General features: G+C 30.5%; 2 protein-coding genes across 6 annotated transcripts in view; both read left to right on the top strand.

Moving 5' to 3' along the window:
- LOC129951364 (MAGUK p55 subfamily member 7) overlaps positions 1-3,851 on the top strand; it is a 47,466-nt gene extending 43,615 nt beyond the window's left edge. For 3 of the 5 annotated variants that reach the window (XM_056063473.1, XM_056063472.1, XM_056063474.1), the window contains 6 exons: positions 1,473-1,640; positions 1,707-1,889; positions 1,950-2,088; positions 2,390-2,686; positions 2,812-3,155; positions 3,224-3,851. In XM_056063473.1, coding sequence (XP_055919448.1) covers positions 1,473-1,640; positions 1,707-1,889; positions 1,950-2,088; positions 2,390-2,686; positions 2,812-3,155; positions 3,224-3,400 — 1,308 coding nt within the window. In that variant the 3' untranslated portion in view covers positions 3,401-3,851. The remainder of the gene's footprint in view (positions 1-1,472; positions 1,641-1,706; positions 1,890-1,949; positions 2,089-2,389; positions 2,687-2,811; positions 3,156-3,223) is intronic. The other 2 variants (XM_056063475.1, XM_056063476.1) reach the window with 1 other exon arrangement.
- Positions 3,852-13,127: 9,276 nt separating this feature from the next.
- LOC129949465 (beta-ureidopropionase) lies at positions 13,128-15,519 on the top strand. Its single transcript, XM_056060944.1, has 4 exons — positions 13,128-13,468; positions 13,539-13,801; positions 14,583-15,202; positions 15,265-15,519. The coding sequence occupies exons 1-4, from the start codon at positions 13,365-13,367 to the stop codon at positions 15,433-15,435; spliced, it is 1,158 nt and encodes a 385-aa protein (XP_055916919.1). The 5' UTR covers positions 13,128-13,364; the 3' UTR covers positions 15,436-15,519.
- The last annotated feature ends 200 nt before the right edge of the window (positions 15,520-15,719 follow it).

Raw genomic sequence — 15,719 nt, 5'->3', positions numbered from 1 at the left:
TCAGTGTGGGTCGCATCCCAGCCTGTTTTTCTTATATTTTTTAATATACCTGAAAAACTCGATGTAACAGAATCGATTAGACAACTTATTCGTCACAAAAACAAAACTTATTTTCAACTCGTTTTGTCTTTTTCTGTTAAAACCATTTTAGCATAACTGGTTTAGCAGTTTTTCAGATCTTTCAGATTTTTGTAAGACAGGTAAAATCTAACAACTTGTAGGCTTTTTTGAATATCTTAGGAAATCTATAAATATTAAAACTGAATACTGAACAAAGGATTATAAATTAAGAAAACAACAGCGAATTTTATTTAAAAAAAAAAACGCTTCTTCAAAAAATTCGAATTTTAAAATATCTCAAAAACTCGAAGTGACTTTATTTTTTAATTCAAATTAAATTCTATTAAACATTTTCTTAAAGACTCAAACAGCAGCTTTTTGGTTACTTATTTTATTTTGTTGAAGTTTAATGAAATTTTCGACATATGAACTGAATTGTTAAGAATTGTAAATTACTAGGCAATGGTACTCAACTCACTGTTCGTTACATCATTTTTGTATTTAGAAGAAATATCGCCAGCATTTTATAGGATCCAGAAATGTGTGCGAACAAATAAGAAATTTGTCTAAAAAACCTTCTGATTTCAGAAATTTCTGGCAGTTTTAACGGTACTAAATTGTGTGCACTCCAGTGCGCTTAAAAGTTTGTACAAAATTGTAAAACTGGTAATTTTGAATTGAAATTAGCTTGCTGAAAATTGTGAAAAATAAAAAATGTATTCTCTAGAATAATAAAATTAAACTAAAAATCGGTTTTTCCATAAGAACTATTACGAAATTTTATTTAGTAAAACATGCGTTAGAAATAAAATACTATTTTTTACATAAATGCACACTTTTAACTACAATTCTTAGTATTGTTTGATAATGGGAAACAAATTGTTTATTGACGTTTTTTGTCTCTATATAGTTTTAGTAAATAGATCGTTTCATGCTTGAAATTAATTCCACTTTCTTAAGTAGAAAATCCCTAAACGAAAAATATCTAATTCTGCTTTTAAAAGAAATGTTTACGCGTAATTTCCTTTAGTATAAATCTATAGGCCTACAAATGTCGTTGTTTGAATATACCATGTACTTAAGTAAAGCTGTTTTTATGTGTTTGTTAATGTTTAATGGAAGCACAACCTTTTTTAACTCTCCCTTCTTAGTTACATAATGTTACATTTCTGATAATTGATGTTTTTTCCAATACAAATCAGATAGGAAGTGATTTCTTTATATTCCAAAACTTTTTTTGTCGTTCACTTTTTATCACAAATAAGTTACTTGTGATTCTTTTTTCTTCTAAATATATGTTACATTTTTTAAGACTTATTTTATATTTTGCTACCTCTGCATAAACCGGCAAACTACGAAGAAAATAAATTTTTAGCATTTTTTTAAATAATCCGACATTTTTCTTTTAACAGGGTGCAACAATCAAAACAGACGAAGAAACGGGAAAGATAATTATTGCCCGGATAATGCATGGTGGAGCTGCAGACCGTTCTGGAGTGATTCATGTGGGCGATGAAGTTATCGAAGTGAATGGAATTAATGTGGAGGGCAAGACACCTGGAGATGTCTTGCAGATTCTGGTAGAAAAATCTCAACACCGATATCTTCTTACTAAGACCTTTCAATATGTTCTGTTTTTCTTGTAGCAAAATTCTGAAGGAAATATCACATTTAAAATAGTTCCCTCAGATGGAAAGGGTGGACAGAGGGAGAGTAAAGTACGAGTACGAGCTCACTTTGATTACAACCCAGAAAATGATCCATATATTCCCTGCAAAGAAGCTGGACTAGCATTTCAACGAGGTGATATTCTACACATCGTTTCACAGGTGAGTTAGAAGACTTCATCATAGGAAAGAAAAACCTTTATTTTTTGTTTGTACTTTTAGGATGATGCATATTGGTGGCAAGCGAGAAAAGAATCTGAACGCACAGCTCGTGCAGGACTGATCCCAAGTAGAGCCCTACAAGAACGTCGAGTCATTCATGAACGAACCCAACGTGACACAACCGATGGGGAATCAAAGAGTAGGTTTTACAGTCTTCAACTTTAACCATATAGAACCGTCTTTTTGTTGTTCTTTAATACTATGTATATGGACCCCTTCACTAATAAATTTTTAAAAATATAAAAATTTCTAACGCATGTTCACACGCTCGCTCTTCAACTCTCACCAACTAATTTATCACACCTCTCGCTCGCTCTCATCATCTTTGTCTATAAAAATAAAACCATCATACCAAAAAAATCTCTATGACTGTGTTCCCAAATATATCAAATCCCATGCCAAACTATATCGCATCGCAACTATCACCCATAACACTTCAGCTGAAGGCTCATGTGCATCCATTTGCACGACCCCACCCGGCTCTCCAATGCTTAACTCTAGTAGTAGTACATCATCCTGCCGTCAGCCTAAAACTAAAAAAATTATGTATGACTTAGCCGAGAATGATGACTTTGATCGGGAAATGATTGCCACTTACGAGGAAGTTGCTAAACTATATCCCAGGCCAGGTGTTTATAGGCCAGTGGTGCTGATTGGAGCACCAGGTGTTGGGAGAAATGAACTGAAACGAAGACTTACAGCTAGAGATCCAGAGAAGTTTAGAAGTCCAGTGCCATGTAAGTATGACTTAAATACATTTCTGGAACAAACAGCAGTGAGTTGTCTCAAAGGAACTAGTATATTAAATTTAGGGCCATCTTTCCAAAAATACAATCATGTTTTTAATGCTTTTCAAATTCAGATACAACACGTCCAATACGTCAAGGAGAAGTCCCTGGACGGGAATACATTTTTATTTCCCGCGAAAAAATGGAATCAGACGTTTCAGCGGGGAAATTCATTGAACATGGTGAATACAAGGGACACCTCTATGGGACATCCGCTGAGAGTGTGAAGTCTATTGTCAATGCAGGTTGTGTTTGCATTCTAAGTCCACACTACCAAGCCATCAAAGCTCTGCGAACTGTCCAATTGAAACCATTTATGATCCACATAAAACCACCAAGTTTCGATGTCCTGAAGGGAACTCGTACAGCGTCCAGAGCGAAGTCCACATTTGATGAGACCAATTCTAGAGGATTTACGGTACCTAATTATTGTTTTTCAAATAGTTTTCCCATTCAGTGTTTCTAAACCATTTTTTCAAATTTTAGGATGAAGAATTCCAAGACATGGTGAAACATGGAGAACGTATTGACTTCCTCTATGGCCATTATTTTGATGAAGAAATCGTAAATGACGATCTAGCTTCAGCTTTGGAAAAGCTTGTTAATTGTGTTCAACGTGCCGAAAATGAACCACTTTGGTCACCAGCTTCTTGGGTTCAGTAATAGTTTATTTTTGTTTTTAGAAACAAAACCAAAAGTAGTATTTGGACTTTTCTCAAACCACACATTCAATTTGTTATTATAATTATTATCTATACCCAGGACTGTTTCCAATTAAATTACTGTTGTAACAAAATATTATTAAAATGTTAACAAAAAAAAACAAAAACAACCAAGAAATTAAATTAAAATAAACCCAAAACAATTTTCAAATCCATATAAATACAGCTCCATGAGAAAAACCTCATTGTCCTAGCATCCAGTGTCTCCATATTTTGAAAATTCCAAAGCATTTAAAAAGTTTTGGATATTTTTTTACATAAAAACATAAAAAAAAAGTAAAATTATTAGAAAAAAATTACGTACCTTTGAAATGAAACAATAAACGATGTTAAAAGAATTTTATTCTTTAACATTAAAATAAAAATTAAAACCAATTTCATAGAGAAAAAAACCAAAATATAAAAATGTCTTCATAAAAATTAAATGTATTTATTTAAAAAAGGAAAAAAACATAAAAAAGCAAACTTTAAAATTCTTTTTAGAAAATATACATACAACTCATTTAAAGCCCTTTCGTCCTTAAAAAAAATTCAAATACAAAAAAACATACATACATAAATATTAATTAACATTCATATTGAAATAAAACAACAAGACATTAGTAATTTTTATTATCATTATAAAACATAAACAACTATATACATAAACTCACTATTATAATTTAAAACTTAAATTAAATTAAAAATAGTAAAACAAAAATTAAAAAAAAAAAACATAAAACTATCTGTTATTGTTGATAATGTTAATTTTAAAATTAAGTTTTTTTATTTTTTCGTGAATTATTATTTTGTAAAATTATCATCTTTTGAACTAAAACAAAATTAGAAGAAAAAAAGAAACAAGAGAAACCAGTGTTCGTTATAGATTATATTATTATTCTTTTGCCAAATAAATATAAATTTTAAAATTTACTTAAAATTTGATTTTTTTTAAATTTTTTAAAGAATTCTGAAAAAAATATCCAGTTTGAAGTGGAAAATTATTGAACTACTCTATAACAAATTTCAGACAAAACGATTTAAGATAATTCTGAAATCACTGATCAATTCTACGAAAAACAAATGGAACTATATTTTAAGTTCAATCCATCAAAATTAGGTTGAAATTGAAAAATCAGTCGATTAAAAATTATAACATGTTGAACAAAACCATTTTAAACAATTCTTTTTTTTTCGAAATCAAGTTAATTTCCATTTTTTATTAAATCAAGTTTAAAACAGTATTCAATTTTAAGGAACATTCGGAAGTTTCATTTCATTTTGACATTTCTTCGAACAGTCGAAATCATAGGTTTTTAGTTTGAATCCTAATGGCCTTGCACATGAGAGCGAGCAACAAATGAACGAATTGACGTGCAAGAGCAAACGAGACATTTCAAAAAAACAATTTCAAACAAAACACATTTAAATTATTAGAAACCAATTGACACTAATGTTGGGATAAAACAATTTGCATTTTGCTCTCTAAAACAAAATAATTATGTAAAACCAATTTGGTAGTAACGAATTGCAGTGTGGTTACTACGAACTGTCAAACTCTATTCGCGTTCCACACACTATCGAATAAATTGTTCGCGCTCAACGTAACCTCAAAATTATACCACTCTTGGTTGTTTTTGTGTAAAAGACCATGGCTGAGGAAAATACGAAGAAAAGGGTAATTATAAATTGACAATTCGTTGCTTTCTACGAATAGAAATAAGATTCATGTGAAAGAAAAGTCAAAATATGCGAACATCCACGGTTCGCAGCTCGTAGCTCATGTGCGATATGCTTTATGACTTTCCCTAAAAAATAATGATAGGTCCAATTTTAAATATACTACATTATTGGTTTTCACTATTCAAAATTTTGTATCGAGATTAAAAAGAGGATACGCAAATTTAACTTGTTATTTTTGCTATTAAAATTAAACTAATGAATTGTAGAAATTTTTACTAAAAATGCCATATTTTTTACTCGAAACTTTTCTTCTAGTTTATTTTAGGGGCCAGTTAAAGCTATCATTGGTTTTCATCATTGAAGATTTTGTTTCGAGATTAAAAAACGATTGCGAAATTAAAATCTGTAATTTTTGGCATTAAAATGAAGCTTATGAGTTGTTAAATTTGTTTACTGAAAAAATACATTTTTAATTCTTCAATTATGAAATCATTTTCAACGTACAGCTCATTACCAATTTGACATTTCGGAAGATATTATTTCCACTGAAAGCGTATCATTTTCTTTGTAATCCCACCTGTCAATTTTCTTTTCAATTATCAACATGCTTGTAGTACCCGTAGCATGATGGTTAGTGCTTTGGACTGTCATGCAAGGGGTCTTGGGTTCAATCCCTGCTTGTGCCACCTTAATTTATACAAATTAATTTTCGCGGGTACTGCCTCTTGCGAGGAATTGACAAATCCTTCAAAATTAATTCTTGTCATGAAAAAGTGCTTTCTCAAACTAGCCGTTCGGATTCGGCCTAAAATTGTGGGTCCCTTCCATTCCTGAAAAACAGTATTCGCACACAGGAATGGTTGAGAGTTGTAAGTCACTAGGCCCTGGTTCATTTTAAATCATAATAAGTAGAAAATAGAAATGGAACACAGGTGAAAAGTATCTCGTTAAATTAAGGAATCATTGGAATTGTGTGAAATCAGAACACAAATCAGTTGAACGATTAGTTACACTTTTGAAGTTTTAATCTTTCAATCTTTGTGTAATTTTCGATCGATGAGTATATATATCTTTATTTTTAATGAAAGGGAAACACAATCCCTTTAAAACATTTTCCTGACTGATTTAAATGATAGCTATTACTGGCAATCATATACATTTTCAATGATCGCTATGAATTTTGATTCCAAAAAATTTAGTATTCTGATGATCAAGTTATCATTTTTAAAGTGATTAATCAATTTGTGGAATTCTGTTTTCGATGACTCAACCACACATTGAGGCGCAAATTATAACTATCATTGGTTTTCATCATTGAACGCAAACATTGTACATATTTTGAAAGGTTGTTTATTGCTATCAGTAAAAATGTCTGTAATTGAAAACAATTTGTTGATTGAAATCCACCGAAAAATTTATACTGACAGAAATCTGTCATTGGAATTGTCATATCAACATAAATCAGTGGAACGATTCGTTTCACTTTTGAGCATAGAAGTATCAGCTGTTCAGGAAAATGAATTTCTGTCCGGAAAATAGAAAAATAAATTTTTAGACAAAAATCAATGCGCAATTACAATATGTTTCATTTAATGATATGTTTGATTTCAAAATATTGTTTTGTAAACGAGAATTTTATTCGAAAAACAATTATTACCAATGTTAGAAGCATTTCTTAAAAGTTTTTATTTCTTTTATAAACAAATACAAATCGGATAAATGAAACTAATTTAAAGTCAATATCTTCTATCGCTCAAGAGATATCGAGAACCGAGATTTTTAATCAGGGGGGGGGGGGGGGTCACGCACTTAACATATAGACGAGTTTTTACTTACTGCTTAAAAATGTTCTTTAAAGATGGCTAACAAAATATAAATAACATAATGTGAATATTAACCTTAAATGTACACATTTCAAGGGCTAAAGTGACAACTTAAGTTATTAAATTATTTTAGAACGTTATTGTCTAGCTATTTAATTTAGTAGACGTTCTAAATATGAAAGCATTCCAAGATTCTAACAGTTTTCTAAATATTTTTAAAAGCAAAACACAATAGTTTAGAGGGTACAAATGTACAAAAATGTTTTGAAACTTTTCTTTGTTCCAACAAAAAATATATTCTTTTTTGTTACAATAATTTAAAAACCCAGAAAATGAGAAAGAATCTGTCATCAAGAATTTTCTGTTTTTTTTTTTGACGTAGTTTTTTCGGACTCAATTTCCGGGAGTCTATTATTACTATCGCTACCAGTCTGCTTACTAGTAGATTGGAGCAGAGCTTTATCTTAAAGGAATCAACAAGATCAAAAGAAAAAATGTGTGGTTCTTGAATTTTAGGAAACAAGTGCATTCAAGTACATAATTTCTCTGAATTTAAAATCAAAACAAACTAAGGTAAACAAATAAGCTGGGAAGAAACTTTTGTGTGGCAGTCACAAATTACACGTTCCAGGATCTCTTTTCACTTCAGTTCTCAAGAGAGTCAAAGCGTGCATTGCGTTTTTCAATTCGCCATTAGTTTAACAAAAGTGTCACTTTTGCTGTTTTTGGGACATTTATATTCTTGAAATTCGTGTTTAAATCTCAGTTCTAGAACATCTAAAGCAAATTCCCTTTTAAATGTAGATTTCTTTAATCTGTTACGAACTTGAAAGTTTTATTCAACAGAAAATCAAATTTGAAAGAAATATATTGCTCGGCTGCAATAAAATGTTCTCAAAAATTTAAATGCCATTAAAAAAAATGATGACATTTTCCATCATTTAAAATCATCTTCAATTTGGAAATTTCACCATCGACAAGAGCTTGCTTTGAAAGACAAGACTATTTAAATCTGATTAAGTTCTTGAAAAAATTTGAAAACAAAATAACGGCTTTATGAGGGGTACCCTACCAAAATATGTTTCTCTTGCAAAAAGAAGCCGAATTAAGAAACAATTAGATAAAGTTCTAAAAAAATCTATCGGTTCATTTGTGAAAAAATTCGAATTTTCGAATTTACGCCAAAAAATTTGTATGGGGCTGCTGTTGTTTTTAGTATTAAAACATGATAAAAAAACGTCTTAAGCTAATCGTCTTAGTGGTTAATGCCTTATGGGGCAGCACAGACACTTTTTTTTTACTTTTCTAACATCGTATGGTCAAGTTTGATTCGAAATTTTTTACGAATGCAATACTTTCCATATATGTACATAGTTCCTATGTGTCGCAAGTAAAAATAACTTCAATGTTCACTATTTATGTGCATAAAAAAATAAGATGGAATTAAAGGCTAGTTTCAGGAATTTGAAGGGAACTTAATACAAAATTGAAGATCTATTATTCAAGGTTTCTTCTTAAAAACCTTAACCTTTGCTCTTTTTCTTGGAAACAAATTTTATGAAAATAATTAAAGCTTACTCAAGTTACAAAAATTTTAAATGTTTTTGACAACAAACCACTTTTTGGTGAATGGTTTTAAATTACTTACGGATCTTTACTTACACAACTTAACTGCATAAGCTTTATGGCTCATATGACCAAGAACATAATATGAATCGAATATTCAGCCCTATTCCAAAAACACAATACAAATTTATCAACTTCTGACCAATTGACAATCCAGGGGGGGTCATATGAGCCAAAAATCTTATGCAGTTAAGTTGTATAAGTAAAGATTTCATTTAAAGATTTATTAGTAATTTAACAATATTCACCAAAAAGTGGTTTGCTGTCAAAAACAACTCAAATTTTGATTTTCGCTCAATTTAGAATTTGGAAAAACCTTTAAATTATTTTCATAAAAATTGTTTCTAAGAAAAAGAGTAAATATTTAGGTTCTTAAGAAGAAACCTTGAATAAGAGGTCATCAATTTTATATTAAGCTGCCTTTGAATTTCTTAACCCTTGATTTTATTATTACATTTTTTTGTCACACATAAATAGTGAACATTGAAGTGACATATAGGAACTACATATGTTTTGCATTAGTAAACAGTTTCGAACTAGAGCTTTTAATCAAATATGACATTACGACAGAAGTCAAAAAAAGTGGCTACCCCGATTCCTTCCGTCTGTCTGTTTTTCCTGGCTCCTTGTGATTTTTCTAAAACTTTCTCTAAATTTTGTGTTCTTTATTTGGCTTCCATTTAAAGAAAAACATATTTTCGTATTGCTCCAGAAGAGTACCCCTCAAAAAACCTTTATTTTGTTTTGAAACGATTTCAAAATTCTTCTATTTCTGTGCAAGCTCTTGTCATTGATAAAATTGATGATGATTTTTTATGATCAAAAATGTATTTTTTTTGATTTTTAATAAAATACTAATTTTGTTTAAAAAATCGATATCTCAGAAAGGGGACAACATTTTTTGAGGAAATTTAAATGTAAAATGTTCATATGTATATGCAGTGACGGTGCGTCAATAAGACGTTTTAGACAGTGTCTACCCTTCAGATTTGAAACAATACTTTACTCTCTACAGTACCTAAATACATAAATACATGGAAAAAAACCAAAAATTTGTACCTAATTATACTATGTCCTATTTGGATTTCATTAAGAATATTTCCTATCCCATAGTACCTACTTCTTGTCATTTTTTGTCTAACCCATTTATATGTGTATCTACAATCTCCATTCACACCTATTTCTACTTTTATTTATCACTACCTCACATATACCAACATCATGCTATGCTATGATGGATAGCTTATGGCTCTACATATATGACTGACTTGAGACTTCTATTAACGAACCTCCCGAACGAACGCCGAATACCGAAAGTACGAATGGCACGACACGAGTCTTTACTCGTAAAGACGAAGACAGTGTCTTTGTTTCCCATTAAAGTTATACAAAGGGAAAAAGGTTAGCTTCATTCCCAAAAACTAATTTTGTATGGAAGCTAGTAGACATAAGTGAATCTGTCTAATCGCTTGTTTGTTTTGAAAGTAAATTCTTAATTCGAATTTTTCATGAAGAGAACGAGTGTCAGTCAGCAGGAGCAGCACAGTGAATGTGATCAACACAGATTTTTTTTTCGGAAAAAAATCGAATCATCGATATTGAGCTCTGTCGGAAGAGGTTGCGTCTTATATGTGAATTAAATTATTTTCATTTCATTCTGATATTGAAATTTGACAGGACAAGTTAAGGTTGTAAGTTTTTGAGATTGCCAACCTGTATTGCGTAAATCAATACATATTTGTTAAATGGATTTTCAGGAAATGACGATATTTTTGAGTATATACAAGTAAAGTTACAAATGTAAAGTTTTCAATGCTACCTATAGAAGATAAGATAACTATTAATTCATTATTACAATGCGAAATAATGAATCAAAATTTGTGTCTACCCAATCAAATGGACTGCCGCACGTCACTGTGTATATGTATAAGCTCTTTATTTAGTGCTTATACCAAAAATATTTTTAAGACATAATTTAAAATGATTTTCGAAAAAAATAGGTTAATCTAGATTTTTTGACAAACAAAATGGCATTTAAATTTTTGAGAAAAACTTATTTTGCAGGTACACTTTTAAATCCTGAAACATAAAAAATATTTTTAAACAGACTTTTTGGAATAAATTATCAAGTTCTAGCAACCCAGTCGTGCATTTCATTTCTTTCAAAATTGGCTTTTTGTTGAATACAAAAGATCTTAAAAAATTAAATAAATCTACGTTTGAAGTGAATTTGCTTTGTATGCTCTTGAACTGAGATTCAAACACGAATTTCAATAATACAAATGTCCCAAAAAATGAAGTGACAAATGGCTATGTGAAAAACATAATAAACGTTTCATATCTATTGATATAAAAACTTTGATACGTGTAATTTGTGAGTACTACAAAACTTTTCTTTCCAACTTATTTGTTTACTTACTTTGATTTAATTTATTTTGTTTAGAGAAATTATGTACTTAAATGCAACTATTTCCTTAAGTTCAAGAACCAAACAATTTTTAAGTTTTGTTGACGCCATTATCAGATCAAAATACGAGTAAGCAGATTGATAACGATAGTAATAAGAGACTCCCGGAAATTTAGTTCAAAAAAACTACGTCAAAAAAAACCCGACATTTTTACATAACAGATTCTTTCTCATTTTCTGGATTTTTAAATTTTTGCAGCGTTCTTTGCAATAATAGAAATGAAAACAAGAAAAGTGCTTTCATATGAAAGCATTCCAAGATTCCAACAGTTTTCTGCTTCCAAGTTCTGAGTCTTTCAAATTAAATAAGTAGACCATACCTTGCTGGACAGTGTTCTAAATAATTTGATAACTAAAGTTGTCATTTTAGCAATTAAGGAACATTTTTAAGCGGTGAGTAAAACTCATCTAAGTGCGTGACTACACCCCCCCCCCCCCCCCCCATTGAAAGTCTGGATCCGCCCTTGATCACATCATAATATATAATATAAAATTTAATTCAACTCGCTAGCGTTATTGGTTCGTGAGATATTTTGGGAAAACCAAAATTTTCACCTCTTTTTAAATTGGTAAAAAAAAACACTCACGCAATCTTTCTCGCTCTCTACTGGTACGGATGTACAAACGTACGTACACACGCACGCACAGACATCTCTCTAAAAATCTTTTATTTCGACTCTAGGGGCCTTGAAACGTCGAGAAATGTCAATATTTTCAATTCGACAAATCGGACTGATTTCTGAAGTGTTTTTAAAATAAATGGTAAATATTTTGAAAACGTTTTCTGAAATGTTTCTTTGGTGTGGGCACACCTTATGATGCCAACATTTTTTCAACTGTATCTAGAAGACAAATATTTGTAATATGCTGTGTCGTACATTATATCTTTAAAAACAAAGTTTTAAGTTACCTCTAACATTTTTAAAAAGTCAAATTTAATCTGATGAAATTATAAAATGTATGTACTTTAAAAAAGTATTGTTTGGTTTTTGAAACAGACTAATAAATGTAATTTTGCCAGCCTGTGTTATTTAAAGAGTTGTACGCAGCTCGACATAAAATTAAGTTCTCGTTTTTTCTCCAAACTTCAGCTAAAACTTGGTCTAAATCTTGACAGAAGAAAGTCCTCCAAGTTACAAATTGAGTTATGTTGATTCACAAGCATCGCCAAATTCTTTTTTTCATCTCAAAATATTTTTTTTTGTATTTTGTTTTTCCGGCTCCGAAAGACGCTTTTCAACCAATAACTTCTCAATGTCCATTTAAACTAAGCACGGTACAAAAAATACAGATAAAATGCTATTTTTTCATAACAAAACCCTTTCAGAAATTAAAATACAGTTCTACTCTAACTCAATTGAAAGTAGCCATAGAAATTTAATAAGGGGCCTATTTTAGACTTTATTAACAGAAACTTTATTTAAAATATATTTCTTTAAATTTCTTTTTAGTAGATAATATTATATACATTTGTTTTTATATTTGAAATGTCATTTGTTTCTTATAAAACATGTTTTGAAGAGATTCAACCCCTACCACTACAACTTCTAGTCACAATCTTCAATAATCTTTCAAAATTTGGCTCGAAATAAATGCACCGAACAATTTATCAGTCCGCAAATTTTATTCCTATGAAACAAAAATATAAAATTTTAGTTGTAGCTGCAAACCACTAGGCTAAAATGCTTTGCTTAATTCTAGCTTGACAAAGTTTTGAAAATAATTTTGTATGGAAGCTAAATGTTAACTCGAGCTGCGTATTATGCTGAAAAGAAAAAAAAATCATGTATGAAGATCAAATTGGCAACACTGATCAATTTATAAACAAATTGAAATTTGAAAAGCTTTTCTCTTTCAATACCTAAATAAGTTCAAGCTAATTTCTAACGTATCAGTCAGCTGATTAAAACAAACCAAAACAAAAACAAATTCCTATCACTTTCAATTGAAAAAGTCTCTATTTGTCTATAGACACTATAAACTTATCCCCTCTAAAGCTTCAATCCATAATAAAGCGATCCCAGTGCTTTTCTGATTGAGTGTTATTATTATTTTTATTTTTATTAGAAGCGAGAGTCGTGGGCAAAGATTAAATTATACATAAATTAGTTTACTACTGCATTCTAAACCATTATCTATATCAGTTGAAATTGAAACAAGTATATCTAAATAAAATTTATAATTTTGAGATAACTAAAATTAGATAGAATAAATATTTATTTAAGATAATTTAGATTCACGGAGTTAGTTTGTGAAAATATATTAATTAAGTTTCAAAGAATATTATACAACACAGCCAAAGCATTTATAATTGAAGAGATCTCAAAATGTCAGGAATTGATTTGAAAAGTCTCGAAGACTCTTTGGAAAAATACATTCCAGAAAATGAGCTGAAAGAAGTGAAACGTATCATTTATGGGCGAGCTGACGAGTAAGTGAAAAAGCAAGCGAAAGTTCTTTTGTATTTTATTAATTTTATTGTTTTTGAAAAATGTTTGTAGTCATGAATTGAAAGTATGTGAAAATGCAAAGAAAATATCAGCGGAAAACAACTTCGAAATTAAGGCGTACTCATTTCCTGCGAAAAAAGAAGATTTGAGACAACCGCGTTTGGTGAGAATTGGTGCAATTCAGAATAGTATTGTTCTACCAACAACTGATCCGATCGAAAAACAACGTAAAGCTATTCACGAGAAGATTGTTACAATTATCAAAGCAGCCGGTGAAGCTGGCGTGAATGTTCTGTGCACTCAGGAAGCATGGAGTAAGTTTAAAATAAAATTTAACTATTGGACACTATCATGATTTAAATTTCCCTCGGAATTTGAATAGGGACATTAACAAACGGTGAAAGTTTCTGTTGAATCTTTCGGATCTTGAGATATTGATAGACCCGTTAATGTAAAATGTTAAATAAGATATTGAGAAAAAGTATTGGTGTGTCAAAATTTTGAAGATTTGACAGAATCCCGAGATACATTTTATATCCAATATTCCCACTATTTAGAAAAATCGTGTGTCAAAATTCTGAAGAGATAACATAAGAGGATCTAAAGTAAATTTTTTACATCTAATCTGAACAATGAAACGGTTAAAGTTTCTAGGACACCCGTTAATATACAAACATAATTTATTTATTAGTGAAAAAGTATTAGCATTCCCAATTTTTGAAGAAGAAGGAAAAAATTCCGAAGGAAATTTAAATGGATCATATTTGAAAAAAGTAGAAATTATCGGAACACAGCCAGAAGATCATTTAAAAGGCTAAAAAATATTATTGATATGTTCATTGTTCAGTTTTTGAATTATTAGAAAAAATAGGGAATTGTCAAAGTTTACTCTTGTGTCAAAATTCTAAAGCCATACAATTAAAGAGGATATTGTGAATACATTTTTCCTCTGGAATTTTCTCTATGTTCGAAAATTCGTGACATGAATAAAGTCAAAATTGTTTTGTTGAATTTTTTTACTATAAAATTAAGATGGGAATTTTATTCATGATAGTCGAAAATTTAATAATAGAGTTTAATTACTTCCATTTACAGCTATGCCATTTGCCTTCTGCACTCGTGAAAAGTTCCCCTGGTGCGAATTTGCCGAAGAAGCTGAAACTGGTCCCACCACCAAACTTCTCTCCGAATTGGCCAAAGCCTATAACATGGTCATTATTTCATCGATTCTCGAACGTGATACAAATCATGGTGATACAATTTGGAATACAGCTGTTGTCATTTCCAATAAAGGACGTTACATGGGTAAACATCGAAAAAATCACATCCCACGAGTAGGTGATTTTAATGAATCCACATATTATTTCGAGGGCAATACTGGTCATCCTGTTTTTGAAACAGAATTTGGAAAAATTGCCATCAATATTTGTTATGGTCGTCATCATCCACAAAATTGGATGATGTTTGGTTTGAATGGTGCCGAAATTGTATTCAATCCATCGGCAACAGTTGGACAGCTAAGTGAACCTTTGTGGGGTATTGAGGCTCGAAATGCAGCCATAGCTAATAGTTACTTCACAGTGGCTATAAATCGTGTGGGAACTGAGGAATTTCCAAATGAATTTACATCGGGTGATGGTAAAAATGCACACAAAGAATTCGGCCCGTTTTATGGATCAACTTATGTTGCTGCTCCTGATGGCTCAAGGACACCAGTAAATATACTTAACTTTTTCTTAGATTTATTTAAAAAAATCTTAATTTTCTTTTTCTATAGGGTCTTTCAAGAACTAGTGATGGACTTTTGATTGCAGAAGTGGATTTGAATCTTTGTCGGCAGGTCAAAGACTTTTGGGGATTTAGGATGACACAGCGATTGCCCTTGTATGCAGAGTCATTTGCAAAGGCTTCAGAGCTAGATTTTAAGCCACAAGTGATTAGGGAATGAGACTTCAATTAAGAGAAAAATATTGTGTCGTTTTAGATTTTACAAAATATAGAAATAATTTATGTGCGTCAAAGGTTTATGGAACTTTTTTGAAGTGTACTTTTTACCAAATTTTTTTTCACAATGAATAGACCTTTTAAAAAAGCAACAATGGTTAGTATACGCTTAAAACATAGACGATATCAAAGGCAACGCAAGTCACCCTTCGCAAAAGTTGATTCCATTTATGACTTATTGACAGTTTTCATGTTGAACTGTTTTGCGTCGACTTATTTTGACGTGTC

The sequence above is a fragment of the Eupeodes corollae genome, chromosome 3 (genome assembly GCF_945859685.1).
Source record: "Eupeodes corollae chromosome 3, idEupCoro1.1, whole genome shotgun sequence".
Lineage (NCBI taxonomy): Eukaryota > Metazoa > Arthropoda > Insecta > Diptera > Syrphidae > Eupeodes > Eupeodes corollae.
The sequence above is the reverse complement of the archived record's forward strand: the minus strand, read 5'-3'. Positions and strand labels throughout refer to the sequence as shown.